Here is a 13,732-nt window from a genome sequence, read left to right as displayed (position 1 = left end):
ATGTTGTGATGACCCCCCCATCATAAAATGATTTCATTGCTACTTCATAATTATAATTTTGCTACTGTTATAAATTGTAATGTAAATATCTGATATTTGATATGTGACCCCTAGGAGGGTCATGACCACAGGTTGAGAACCACCGCTCTATATTAATTTTCATTTTTTTAGAAATTGTATTAGTAGTATTAGATCACAAGGGCTGTTCTAGGGGAGGAGTCAGCCATACCTTGTCTAGAACTTTCTCTCAGCTTCCACACTCCCAGCATGTATTAGCCTCAAGGTAGGGTGGAATAACAAGATGAATTCTCTCAAGTACTGCTTGTTGTTTTATTTAATTCTTCCCTAATCTGCTAAATTCACAGGCCCTTGGCTTTCTGAAGTATATAAGCATAAGGGTTCTGCGTTATTCTGAGTTCTTGCTGTTGCTGGCTCTCCACATTCCAGCTCTCTTGCTGCAAGTGGCTGGTGTCATTAAAGGGCTGATTGCCTGAAATCTGTCTCAGAGCATCTGTCTGTTGAATCTACACAGAATCTTTATTCTTTAAACCAAGTGGAATGATATGATATTTGCCCTTTTTGTTTTCCTTTTGTGTGATATATTTGAATTATGAGTCTGTAGTTTCTTCTGGGGTTGAAGAATTAGCTATGATTGACAGGAGACCTGAACCACTGACACGAAAGCTTAACTTTCCTGGGTCGATGCTTACCCTAACTTGCTGGTTACATGTTGTATGCACGGTTGAACTATTGTATGAATACTATATGTCAGAAAACAAGCAAAAGAGGGCAAATAAAAGAGAAGAAACAAAGCATTGAGTGTGGCCTTTAAGCTGTGGGAAACTTATGAATCAGACTTCCCACTGCTGGCCAGGCATGGCTCGTGCTGGTGAAAGGTTGCAAAAATACTCCCAAAGGTCATTCAATAGGCTGTGTGCTATTAAAACTACTTCTGTGGCCAGGCTGTGGTGGGTCGTGCCTTTATTCCAGCGCTCAGGAGGAGACTAGCCTGGTCTATAAAGTGAGTTCCTGGACAGCCAGGCCTACACAGAGAAACCCTGTCTCAAAAAAGAAAAGAAGAGAAGAGAGGAGAAGAGAAGAGAGGAGAGGAGAGGAGAGGAGAGGAGAGGAGAGGAGAGGAGAGGAGAGGAGAGGAGAGGAGAGGAGAGGAGAGGAGAGGAGAGGAGAGGAGAGGAGAGGAGAGGAGAGGAGAAGAGAAGAGAAGAGAAGAGAAGAGAAGAGAAGAGAAGAGAAGAGAAGAGAAGAGAAGAGAAGAGAAGAGAAGAGAAGAGAAGAGAAGAGAAGAGAAGAGACAAAACCATTCTTGTGCATTGGAGATTGAACTCAGGGCCTCGCATAGACCAGGCCAGTGCTGTACCAAGAGGTGCATCCAGTACTTGCCTTCTCTGTGACAATCTTCTGTGTAACTCAGGCTGGCCTTGGATTTCCCATCTCCCTGCCCCAACTTCCTAATGACCGGGATTACAGATCTGTGCTACTTACCTTGCTAGGGTTTGTGGCTCTCATGGTTATGGTGCCTCCTGAAGTTCCCTGAGGAGGCTGAGTCTGAGGGATAACACTGGAATGGTTGTGGGCGTCAGACTCCTGCTTCTGGAGAGAGACACTGGAATGGTTGTGGGCGTCAGACTCCTGCTTCTGGAGAGAGATGTTTTCACCATGGTATGGGGTTCCTGAGAGTATGTGAATGTGAATATTACATTTCACTCTCGCTTTTTTTTTTTTTTTTTTTTTTTGTCAGCTTGACACAACTAGACGCATCTGAAAGAGGGGACCTTAATTGAGAAAATGTCCTTACTAGACTGACCTATGGGCACATCTATGGGGGATTTCTTTGATTACTGATTGATGTGGGAGGAGGCAGCTCACTGTAGGTGGTGGTCCTCCTGGGCTGTATAAGAAAGCAGGCTGAGCAAACCATAAGGAGCTTGCCAGGGAGCAGCATCCTTGCATGGCCTCAGCTTCCGGATTCCCACCCACAGTTCCAGCTCTGACTCCTTCGAAGATGTAATGAGACCTGGAACTGTAAGCTGAAACAAACCCTTTCCTCCCTAAGATGCGTTTACTAATGTCGTCTTATCGTGGCCATAGAAACCCTAAGATACTCTCGTTCTCTCAAAATGCTAGAAAACGAAACGCTTTTGCTGAGACAAGTGATAATATAGCCAAGGCAAAGGTGGACAATTGTACAGTTGTTGAAATCAACAAAATGTTGGCCTCAGGCCCAGTTTATAGAAGGAAGTCCAGAATAAACGGTTATGTGTGACATGAGAACCATTCCAAACTGTGTCCCAAAGATGTGTCGACACAGGAGGAGACTAAGGGCTCTTCATATTTTCATGTTAAAGAGAATATTGACCAGGCATTGTGGTGCACACCTTCAGTCCCATCACTTGCAAGGCAGAGGCAGATGGATCTCCGTGAGTTTAAGGCCAGCCTGGTCTACATAGAACATTCCAGGCCAGTCAGGGATACATACTGAGACCTAGTCTCAAGAAAAGGGGCAGAGGTCATAATGAAAAATATTTCATAGTCCCAAGCACAGAAGTTCAGTGACCCACAAAACTGGTGATGACCTGTGGCTATTGTAGTGAAGACCCAATGTGAGGAGGGACGCTTGATGCTTTGACCAGAAGAAGCATCACTGTCATCAGCCACAGTTCTTGGCTTGATCCCCTGCAAGAGGATCATGCACACAGTTAAATAATCAACATTCTGGCGGTTAAATATCAGTCCAAGTAAGTTAAGGTAACGTTTTTGTTTAGGAAATGATTTTAATAGGTCAGTGAGATGGCTCAGGGGGGCTTGCCGTGCAAATGTAATGCCTGAGTTCAATCCCTAGGACCCACATAAAGGTGAATGGAGAGAACCGCCACCATGGTTATCCTCTGACTTCCGCAGGGATGCACAGCAGCACCCGCACCCCTCCATCACGCATAATGATAATAGATAAAATTAAGTTTTAAAAAGGGAAGTGGCCGGGCCGTGGTGGCGCACGCCTTTAATCCCAGCACTCGGGAGGCAGAGGCAGGTGGATTTCTGAGTTTGAGGCCAGCCTGGTCTACAGAGTGAGTTCCAGGACAGCCAGGGCTATACAGAGAAACCCTGTCTCGAAAAACCAAAAAATAAAAAAATAAAAAAAAATAAATAAAAATAAAAAGGGAAGTGGTCGTAGGGGCGGATGTATCCTACGTTAGGACATACTTGTCTCAGACTCACGAGGGCCTGGGGTCAGTCTCCAGCAGGGCAAAACAAAACAAACAACCTGAAGGAAAACAATTTTATACTGCTTATATCTGACACTGAAATAGTCAACTAGGCACACAAAACATAAGGTGTGCTACGGGCAGAGAGAGACCTCTTCACGTGAAAACCCTGAGGCCCCAGAGATCTACACCCCTTTAGTACCAAATCCCACTACCCACCTGTCTAACTGCAACTGGAAGAGGACAGTTTCCAGGAGAAGGAAGCAAGCTTCTAGTGGGTAACGAGAGGGAAAGCATTTGGCACTTCTTCGTGGGGTGTCTTTTGCCTCTGCCCTGCATATCTGTTCTATTAACCAAAGCCCTTTCCCCCACTGAGTCCCTCCTACCACCCCTTGAGGTCCTGAGTCATCATTTTAATTACCCCCAAGGAGGTTTAGCACCGTGCAGGCCCTACAGCTCTCTACTTCCCAATGCACTGCTCAGCGATGGCCCGTGGAGTTGTGATCCTCCTGTGTGGCTGGGGTAAGCCTTACAGCAGGGCAGGGGGTCTGTGGGTCTGCCTGGCAGGTTAACTGGGCACTGTTGGGCATCTCCAACAGCTCTGAGGAATAGTCAAGGACAAGGCAGGGGCCTGAATCAAAGGGAGGATAGGTAACTTGCCTTCATGAGCAGTCTGTGAGCAGAGCAAATGGCCGAGGCACATATACAGAGGTATATAGGAAAGGATGCAGAAGCCAGGGAGGAGATAAGGTTGGATCCCACCTCCCAGGACCTGGGTGTTCTTCAAGTCTTGACTTCCAGTAGGTAGGTCTCACTGCTATCAAGAGAGTAGACCACAATTTGCAGTTTGTATTGGGACCACTTTCATGTGTCATTTAAAAATCAGATTCATACAGAAGCTCAGATTTGTGGCTTCTCTTTAGAGATGTCAGGTCTGGGTACTGGGCCTGCTCATGGATGCGCCCTTAGAAATAGCTCTGTTGGTTCTCTGCTTTCTGGTGCCTGCTGACTTCATCCTTCCATGAGGGGTTCAGTCTGGCTAAAAAGGGGAGAGGCAGGAAAGAGCATTGAGTCCCAGTTCTCCAAACATCTGCACTCCAGGTTCATGTGTCTCTCTGGCACCTTCTCAGACAAATAAGCATTTTGGAGTGTTCTTGTTCTTGACTTCGTGGAGTAGACTCCAGAATCCAGAGACGATTGGGAATTCTGGTAGGGAGGAAAGATGGCTGCTTAGGGATATGAGGGAGCAGAAAGACTTTCTGAAAGGTAGAGACCCACGGAGGCTCTGGGCTTAGTCATCAGAAAGGGGAGTGCGACTTAAGGATCAGGAGAGCATGCTGAGATCCTGCACGCACTAGCAAGTGGCTGTCATGTTGAGGGGAGCTGAGTGTAGAGCCTAGCATGTCCAAAGCTCTAACTCAGTCTCCAGCCCCAGAAGAGGGAGTGAGGCATTCCAGAGCTAACACAGTAGATGGTCTAATTTCAGATCCTAACGTCCTTTGAAATGGCTTGGAGGGGACATTTCCCTGAACTGTTGCCATCTATGATGGGTTTATTCATTGTTTTGTCTCTTTGAGACAGGGTTTTGTGTGTCTCTCTGGCTGGCTGGAAACACCCTAGGTCAACCAGGCCATGAAATTTACAATACCTTCATGAGCCTGCCTCCCAAGTGCTGAGATGAGACGCATGAGCTACCACATCTGTTGGGTGCTTTTATTGGTTTATTTTTTTAAGTGTTACATCTTTATTTAGTTTGTGTGTGTGCACGTGTTGGGGGCGCTCAGGAGTGTGGATGTGGTATTCAGGTGAGAGTCAGAGGATAACTTACCGAGTTAGCTCGCTCCTTCCACTATGGGGTCAATCCCTGGGGTTGAATTCAGGTCATCAGACTTGGTGGCAGCTGAGCCATCTCATTGGCCTGGGTTTTGGTTAATTTTGAGGGAGGGAGGAGGATGAGGACCACCCAAATGGCTAGCCTAGAACCACAGTGGAGGTGCAGTGGGAGGAGATGGGGTGGTTCTCTTGTGCAGCTGACATCCAAAACTGGAGTGGGGTGGAGTATCAGGAGACCAGGAGATCCCTGGGATTTGGCTATGTTGATGGCTTCCAACCTTCCTACTTGTACTCCCCAGCCCTGGCTTCCTGTCATGGGTCTAACCTGGATGTGGAGAAGCCTGTCGTGTTCAGAGAGGATGCAGCCAGCTTCGGACAGACTGTGGTGCAGTTTGGTAGATCTCGGTAGGAAGGCCCTGTCAACTCCCTGTAGCTTTCAGGTCATGTAGGCAGGTAGCTGCTGGTGATAGCTGGGAGAAATGCACTTTGGGTAAGAGAGAAGTCCTTCTATGTCTCTTTTGGGGGTTCCTGACACCTTCATTTATTGTTAATGGGCCCAGAAAAGGCCATCAAAGTAGAGGTAAGACCTGGCCTTGAACAGGAGCCTTTGAACCTGCCTCTAACGGGGGCATCTCTGTGTGTGTCTGGTGTAACCACACCACACCCACACTTGATTCACCCACAGTTTAGTGTTCTAGTCTCAGGCTCCTAGCATTGCTTATGCTTTCACCTCCACATTTGTGTTTTGGAAGGAAAGAATGGAATGCTGGGAGTTGGAGGTCTTAGCCCACCAAAGCCACTTAGCTCCCAGCGTCTCTGCAGAGCTCCTCCATTTCTGCCTGGTGGCCACTGTGCTGTCCTCTTCTGGCATGAGCCAGGCATGGTTAAGGTTGATGAAGTTACCCCAAAAGTATTTAGAGCTTGAGGAATCGGGGGAGGGGTGCTTAGAAACCTCCAAGAGACTAGGAGACTCAGGGAACTCCTGTTCTTTGGTCCTAGAAATGAGGACCAAAGGATTTCAAGTCACTTGTGACACAGGTATAATCAAAGTGTGAGAGGCCAGGGAGGCGGGGAGCAAACCCAGGCAGGGAATTCCAGGCCCTGCCACAGAGGTGCTAGCAGAGTCAACAGGGAGCCACAGAGATCCCTGAGTTCTGGACGCACAGTCGCACAGTCGCCTCTTCGGCCAGCTGGCAGTCCGGGGAGGTGAGAAAAGGCTTCAGGCCCAGACTCTAGATTCCAGGGTTTGCTTTTTTTTGTTTGTTTAAAATCTAACACTAGTGCACGAATCTAAAGGATCCAACTAAAAGATACTTTTACACTCATGCTTCTTGCTTGCCGGCACAGCTGCTGTTTAGATTAACAAGAGTCCTGTCCCAGCAGACCCACCCTACCTCCGCTAGACACCAACACCAAAGGTAGCCATTTTATCCTCACATCTATCACCAGAAAGAAGTCTGTTTTAAGGCTCAATTGGTAATTTTCTGATTGCTACAAACCTGTGTTTGTCCTGACTTTAAAAACAAAAACAAAAAACACAATGGAAACAGGAAAAACACCAAGTTTCTATAGAAACAAGAGGTCAGCAAAGAAGAGTCACGTTTGCTCCTCTTTGTGTCATCCGGTCACAAACCCTGGAGTCACCTGGGGGCAGTGTGGTGGGGGGGGGGGCGCGGGAGGGTTGCCTCAGGGAACTCTTGTCTCCCCTGAATTATGGATGTCACACAGAATTGTAACATTCTGTCAAGTTGAGAGAAGGACCTTTAGAAGCTTATTGACTTAAGGCTTGCTTGGCCGATGAAAAGACACCAATATTTAATTAATTTTCTCATTTGGGTCAGGAGACTGTTCGTAGTGATAAAATGTTTCCAGTTTAAAAAAAATAAAAACCCTTGGGGTGTTTTACAAGTAAACTATTTACATTTCTATCATGAGAATTAGATACAGAGTCTCATATAATCGTGTTAAATTGTCCAATTTAAATTACTAACATTATATTTACATCTTTTCTAGTTGGTTATAATCACTTTGCTTGCAAAGCTTATGACCTCAGGAGGTTGTTCCATTTAACTCAATGGGACTAATTCACAGGTGGCTCAGAATGTTAGTTAGAGTCATAAAGTGATGGGAAATGTCATTTTGGTGCAATTTTTTTTTTGAGGGAAAATCCAAACTAGTTATTCACTCAGATACACACATATCTACACATTCGTGCATATGAAAGAATGCACATATATATGTGCATGCACATAAAAACCATGCCAGTGAGCACCCCTTACACACATGTGGATAAAACATAGGACTGGTTTCTAAACAGCCCTTCGAGAAGCCCAGACCTTCCCCACAAAGTCTTACATCCTCATGGCAAGACGATTCCTTGTACTAAGTGTGCCCCAGTTCCTACTCCGACTGTGTATTGTGATTGTTCCTCTAGACTCGTGGTGGGAGCCCCTCTGGAGGTGGTGGCAGTCAACCAAACAGGACAGTTGTATGACTGTGAGCCTGCCACTGGCATGTGCCAGCCCATCTTACTGCACAGTGAGTGATTATCCTGGCTCTCCTAATGTGTTCCTCTTAGTGGATTCCAGCTAAGACTATCCCCCTCCATGAAGTTGTGTGGCTGAGTGTAACTATGTGTACCTGCCTTCTCAGTTCCCCTAGAGGCAGTGAACATGTCCCTGGGCCTGTCTCTGGTGGCTGACACCAATAACTCCCAGTTGCTGGTGAGTTCTCTGGGTCACAGAAAGGTCGTGAGAGGCATGGCAGGGACTGGAGGAGGCTGGGATTAGGAATGGGAGTTGGGGAGGAAGACTATGGCCTGGAAGCAATGCTCACAGAGATGGCCCCTGTTTTCAGGCTTGTGGTCCAACTGCACAGAGAGCTTGTGCAAAGAATATGTATGCAAAAGGTTCCTGCCTCCTTCTGGGCTCCAGCTTGCAGTTCATCCAGGCAGTCCCTGCTACCATGCCAGGTGGGTTTGTTGAAGAAGAGGCTTCTGGGGAGCAGAGCTGGCTTCCTGTGGTTAGAGAATTAGGCCTTCTCCTGCTCCCTTCTGGAGGGCTGCCTGTGGCTTAAAAGAAGCCTTGGCAAGCCTAAAAGATGGGTGGGAGCACATTCTGGTTAGCAAAGAGGACAGGGACTCCCAGTTGGCTGTGACTGGATCAGAAGAGAGCTTGCGTGCTGGCCAAGCAGGGTGTGAAGGTCTCACAGTTGCTACAGTTGTCCAGACACTCCTCGGATTTCCTCTTTTGGCAAAAACCTATCTTAAGGAAGGGAAATCCATGAGGAAGACAGTGTGGGTGGCTCCTGACTAAGTCGCCAAGACTCTCCAAACTCTCTCTCTATGTGGGGTGGGGGTGGGGATGACAGAGCTGCAGAAAGTGTGATGCACAGTTGTGGGTGTGCCAACATTGTCCATGGAAAAAAATGGGGCCTTGGTGTTGTCTCATTGAGAGTCAGTCTGCATAATGGTGATGTATCTAGGTTCAAGCTTTTTCATGTACCCAGGTGATAACACCTTTCTTTGGGCTTTAGCTTACTCATTAATAAAATAGGGTGAGTGTTCATGTAGCTATAAAGATGAAAGGGTTTAAGGTACACAAAATGATTGGATCTCTGCCTGGCACATAGCATGTGATGACCCTGATTAGTAATATTCTGTCACACAACTGGATTTGCATTGAGGGGAGGGTACAGATAAAGTGCCTCATCTCTAACCTATGAATAGAAACCAGGGGCCATACAGGATGCTCTGTGAGAGCAATGCTTTATACTGCAGAGGCCATGATGCCACCAACAGTCAACATCTCATCCATGTTAGAGCAGCAGCAGCAGCAGCAGCAGCAATGACACCAGCCCACAGAGGTCATTGTCTCTTCATAGATGTCCCTGGATGTCACAAAGTTGGCTGCCAAGAACATAGGAGCATAAGCTAGGTACAAGAGAGGCGGGTTTGGTAGAGTTGGAAAGAACTGTCTACCATCTGGGACCAGGAAGTGCTGGGTGCTGGCAGTGGGGGGTGGGGTCCTCCTCTGGTTGCCTCTCTATAAGGCCGATGGCTGGTGGGTAGCTTTAACTGGTGAGAAAACCACCATCAGAGGGGCCCCACTGATAGATGAGGCCACAGAGCTCAGTCAACCTCCACCTGGTTGGTTTATTGCTTTGCGAGATAACCAGCTCTATTCAGGCACTTGCTGATGGAGAGGATACATTTAGTCCTGCTGCAACTTGATATCCCAGAGATGGATGGTACCCAAGGGAGGCTTCCCCATCTAGGAGGTGATGGGGAAGGGTAATGCGAGGAGAGAGATTTGTGATGGTGGCATTGGGAGGAGAGGAGGGAGGTGAGGGCTTTGATCAGGATGTAAAGTGAAGAAAGAAAGAAAGAAAGAAAGAAAGAAAGAAAGAAAGAAAGAAAGAAAGAAAGAAAGAGGGAGGGAGGGAGGGAGGGAGGGAGGGAGGGAGGAAGGAAGGAAGGAAGGAAGGAAGGAAGGAAGGAAGGAAGGAAGGAAGGAAGGAAGGAAGGAAGGAAGGACGGGGTAAAGAAACATAGACATTTGACAGAGCTTGCCATAAACCTGATAGAAAAAAGGATGGCTACTTTATTATAGGCTGAAAGCATAAGCAGAAATACAGGACAATGGCTACTCAGGTGTGTGTGGGGTAATGCAGTAGTGTCTACTGTATTAGGTTACTGCAACAATAAAATTAATTAATATGTATATGAGGTGATGAGTACAGGGTCTGGCGGCTCTCTGTAACGGTTGGCTGTTGTCACCTACGCCACACGCACCAGACATCCCCTAGGCCCACAGAAGAGGAGATACCCAAGACTGTGGTCGCTGCAGAAGCAGAAGGGGAAGTGGCGATCCCCCACTTCTCCCAGCATGCTTGAGGCTCTGGTGAGAGGAGCAGACAAAGTGGGGGATGGGGGAGCAGAGAGAGGAAAAAGCCTTTTCACTTTGAGGGCAGGTGGGAGGCAGGTTGTAGCTTTGAGGCCTGGGTGTGACACCTAAGTGTTGTGCTGGTCAGCTTGCTCGCCACCCCGTGCCTCACACAGGATGTAGGTGTTAGTGGAGGCAACAGCAGGGTCCTGCACACAGTCCATGACCTCTGTGTGAATGAGGGGACAATCTGAAAGGCCCTGCTTATGTATGTGCATGCAGTACGTCTTTCTCCTTACAGTGTGAACTCCATGAGGCCAGAGGTAGTATCTTTTTGAAAGTTAGGGCTATACAGCCAGGTCTTCCCAGAAACAGATTCTGAGGTTTGAGACTATTCTTGAGAGCCATGTCGGTAAGCAGGAGGAGAGCAGTCTGGGTAGAAGGCAAGGACTGGTTAGCACTTCCCTTCTCACGGAAGCATTCTCTGCAGGAAGGGGTGAGAGGCTCATAAGCTGCCTGCAAGGTGGGCAGAGAGCTCTAAGCCTGAAGCTTTCATGTGCTCTCTGGGACCTGTGCTTGGGTGGGCTTTTTGGTGACACAGTGGCTTTTGAGTCACCTCTGCTCCTGTCAGGGACCACTCACCATGCTCCCGTTAGAAACTCTAAACTAGACGGTGATACAATTGCTACTTTGGTCTCCTGTGGTTCCCTTTCTGGGGGTGACTCTGGGTTGCATCTGGAAAGGTTTGTCACACAACAGCAAGGTGAATGGTAATGTGGTTCTTATAGATGCTTCCAGGACCTGGGAGCTTGGACAGCGGTTGACCCCCATATGCAGGGCGTAACCCTAGCAACACACCTGTCCAGAGAGATTCTTGGGATGCTGAGAGCTCTTGCTGGCTGGCTCCACGTAGCTGGAAATGAAGGCCTGAGTGTGGAAAGGGGATGGACCTGGTGGCCAACCCATTATTCTCTGCTGGCGCATTCTGCAAGCCTTGAGAATTCCTGCCACGTGCGATTGTAGGGACAGCAATCCTTACAGAAGGCCATCCATCCCCTGTGCTAATGTAGATATTTGCTGTTGTGATAATCCGATGTGGTAGGCACTACTGTGATCCTCATCTTAGAGACAGGAAGCTGAAGGCCAGAGAAATTAAGCAACTAGCCTAAATTCATCAGCTTGGAAGCGGCAGAGCTGGGGCTCAGGGACAGGCACTTTGGTGCCAGAATGTAACCCTGAACCAGCTTTCCTCCTGTGCTTTATAACTCCCGAGAGAGTGTGTATTTAATGAGGATTTGAGTGAATGATTGCAGAGTTGGGGCTCCTTCCTCTGTTGAGTAAGAAGGTATTTGGGACCCCAGGACACAGTTGAGGCCCATGCATGCATCTGACTCTTCCCCCTCTCACCGCAGAGTGTCCAAGACAAGAGATGGACATTGCTTTCCTGATTGATGGCTCCGGCAGCATTGATCAAAGTGACTTTACCCAGATGAAGTACTTCGTCAAAGCTTTGATGGGCCAGTTGGCGAGCACCAGCACCTTGGTGAATACTGGATACTGTGGCCTGTGCTAGGGTGACACAGGTGCAGGGAGGAGGCCCGGCACAACTGGTGGGGGAGGAAGTGGAAGAGATCAGTGACAGGGCTAAGCCAAGTACAGTGTGCCAGTTCAGGACTCATTTAAGCTTTAACCCACAAGGTTCTCCTGTGGCATTTAATGTATATCCATATGGTCCACGCTTTTAAAAACATTGAAAGAAGCCGGGTGTGGTGGCGCACGCCTTTAATCCTAGCACTCGGGAGGCAGAGGCAGGCAGATTTCTGAGTTCGAGGCCAGCCTGGTCTACAAAGTGAGTTCCAGGACAGCCAGGGCTACACAGAGAAACCCTGTCTCAAAAAACCAAAAAAAAAAAAAAAAAAAAATTGAAAGAGCTGAGCATGATCACACATGCCTGTAATCCCAGCACTTGGGAGATTGAGGCAGCCGGGTCACGGGAGTTCAGGTTCCATTGGACAATATAACATGACTTTTTCCAGACCCCTCCCCGCCACAACCAATTTAAAAAATAAACATACAACAGCAGCAAAAGGATTTTAAAAACAATTTAACAATTTAACTCTGAAACCTCACTATAGATAATTCAAGCAAGTGAGTGAGGTTTTCTATATAATCACTGATATCTTTAATTTAAACTACATGGGGAATGAATTATAAATCCAAAATTATTCCAAGAGAAAAGGCCAATTAAGAATAACAGAGGGCCACTGGTGAGATGCTCAGTGGGTAAAGGCACTTGCTGCACTGCCCGAGGGCCTGAGTTCCAGCCCTGGAACCTGTAGTGGAAGGGGAGAATCAACGCCTGAGCGTTTTTCTCTAACCTCCACATGCACATTATCGTACACCGCACACAAGCATGCACACATGCACACAACACAGTACACACATACACACCACACCACACACACACACACACACACACACATGCCTCAGAGAAGGGGTGAGAATGAAGGGGAAAGGCAGGAAGGGCAGATGGAGGGATGAAGGAGGGAAGGAATGGTGGGGAGTCCTGAACCCGGGGCTTCCCTGGCTTTTGCAGTTCTCCCTGATGCAATACTCAAACATCTTTAAGACTCATTTTACCTTCACGGAATTCAAGAGCAGCCTGAGCCCTCAGAGCCTGGTGGATGCCATCGTCCAGCTCCAAGGCCTGACGTACACAGCCTCGGGCATCCAGAAAGTGGTGTGAGTCCCCTCCTGCCTGCTGCTGTCTCAGACGTGGTCTCCAAATCACTTCTTAGTACTGAGTCAACAGAGTCTTTAGTTCTTCTCTGGAGGCCACAGGAGGCTCTGGAGGGCGGGCTGATGGGGAGGGAAGGGGGTGTAGGCAGAATCCTTTGCAGAGCCCAGTTCCCAGATGTGAGACCAGACTCCTTGGCATTTATTTTCCCTTGCCTGGTTCTAGAGACAGCAACATGCTCCTTTTTCTACGTATCTGGTCAGCACTGAAGCCAGGTTGTCACTACAAAACTCACATGCCATGGTGGGTCTGGCAGAGGGTATGGTTCTCCTGTTAAGCACTGAGTCTGAGTGTCTGGGACCCTTGGTTTCCTGCACACCCCTGGGATCCCTGCCCACCCCTGGGCGCTGCAATAGAATCACCCCCAAACAAGAGATAGTCTAGCTAAATGCACTCACTCTCCTTTGTGGTGACTCTTGTACCTTGAACACAGATGGAAAATGTAAGGGGTTTAAAACCATATGGTAGCGCACTTCCTGGGGTCCTACCTTAAGCACTCAATGCTTTTCTACTGGTAGGAGCTGTGAAGGGAAATTATATGAGGCAAAGAGATCGTGGCTGGCTTCCCATGTGCTGGGATGCACTGTCTCTCTCCAGCAGCCTGGATCCCAGAGCCAGCCTCATCCTCAGCTTAAACTTGACTGCAGCTTGTTTCTGTCCAGTGCTGAGTTCATTTTCTTCTCTCCTTCCTCCCCTTCCTCCTCCTCCTTCCCATGAAACAAATGGCAAATCCAGTAACAAGGCTTAGTCGGCGGAGTGTTTCATAGGTAGTGGTGTCCCCCTCATCCTAGCACCTGGAGGTGGACACAGGAAGATAAAAAGATCAAGCTCACCCCAGGCTGATGTTCAGATCCAACTCAGGCCAACCTAAGACCTCATGTCAAACAACAACTCACAACCTCAAAAGAGCAGCAACAGCATTACAGGAACTTAAGGGTTACCCATAATCCCCCTAGACATTCTACCATATGGTATGTTAAAAATAGGAAGTGGTG

The 13,732-nt window shown here is 47.9% G+C and overlaps 1 protein-coding gene across 2 annotated transcripts in view; it reads left to right on the top strand.

The window, feature by feature from the left end:
• Nucleotides 1–3,694: 3,694 nt before the first annotated feature.
• Itgad (integrin subunit alpha D) overlaps nt 3,695–13,732 on the top strand; it is a 29,648-nt gene continuing 19,610 nt past the window's right edge. Inside the window, exons 1-8 of one of the 2 annotated variants that reach the window (XM_021167020.2) lie at nt 3,695–3,746; nt 5,357–5,462; nt 7,492–7,595; nt 7,710–7,780; nt 7,914–8,028; nt 11,353–11,483; nt 12,537–12,682; nt 12,903–13,009. In XM_021167020.2, coding sequence (XP_021022679.1) covers nt 3,695–3,746; nt 5,357–5,462; nt 7,492–7,595; nt 7,710–7,780; nt 7,914–8,028; nt 11,353–11,483; nt 12,537–12,682; nt 12,903–13,009 — 832 coding nt within the window. The remainder of the gene's footprint in view (nt 3,747–5,356; nt 5,463–7,491; nt 7,596–7,709; nt 7,781–7,913; nt 8,029–11,352; nt 11,484–12,536; nt 12,683–12,902; nt 13,010–13,732) is intronic. The other variant, XM_085841275.1, reaches the window with a different exon arrangement.

The sequence above is a fragment of the Mus caroli genome, unplaced genomic scaffold, assembly GCF_978045245.1.
Source record: "Mus caroli unplaced genomic scaffold, Mus_caroli_1 scaffold_8, whole genome shotgun sequence".
In the NCBI taxonomy this organism is placed as follows: domain Eukaryota; kingdom Metazoa; phylum Chordata; class Mammalia; order Rodentia; family Muridae; genus Mus; species Mus caroli.
The sequence above is the reverse complement of the archived record's forward strand: the minus strand, read 5'-3'. Positions and strand labels throughout refer to the sequence as shown.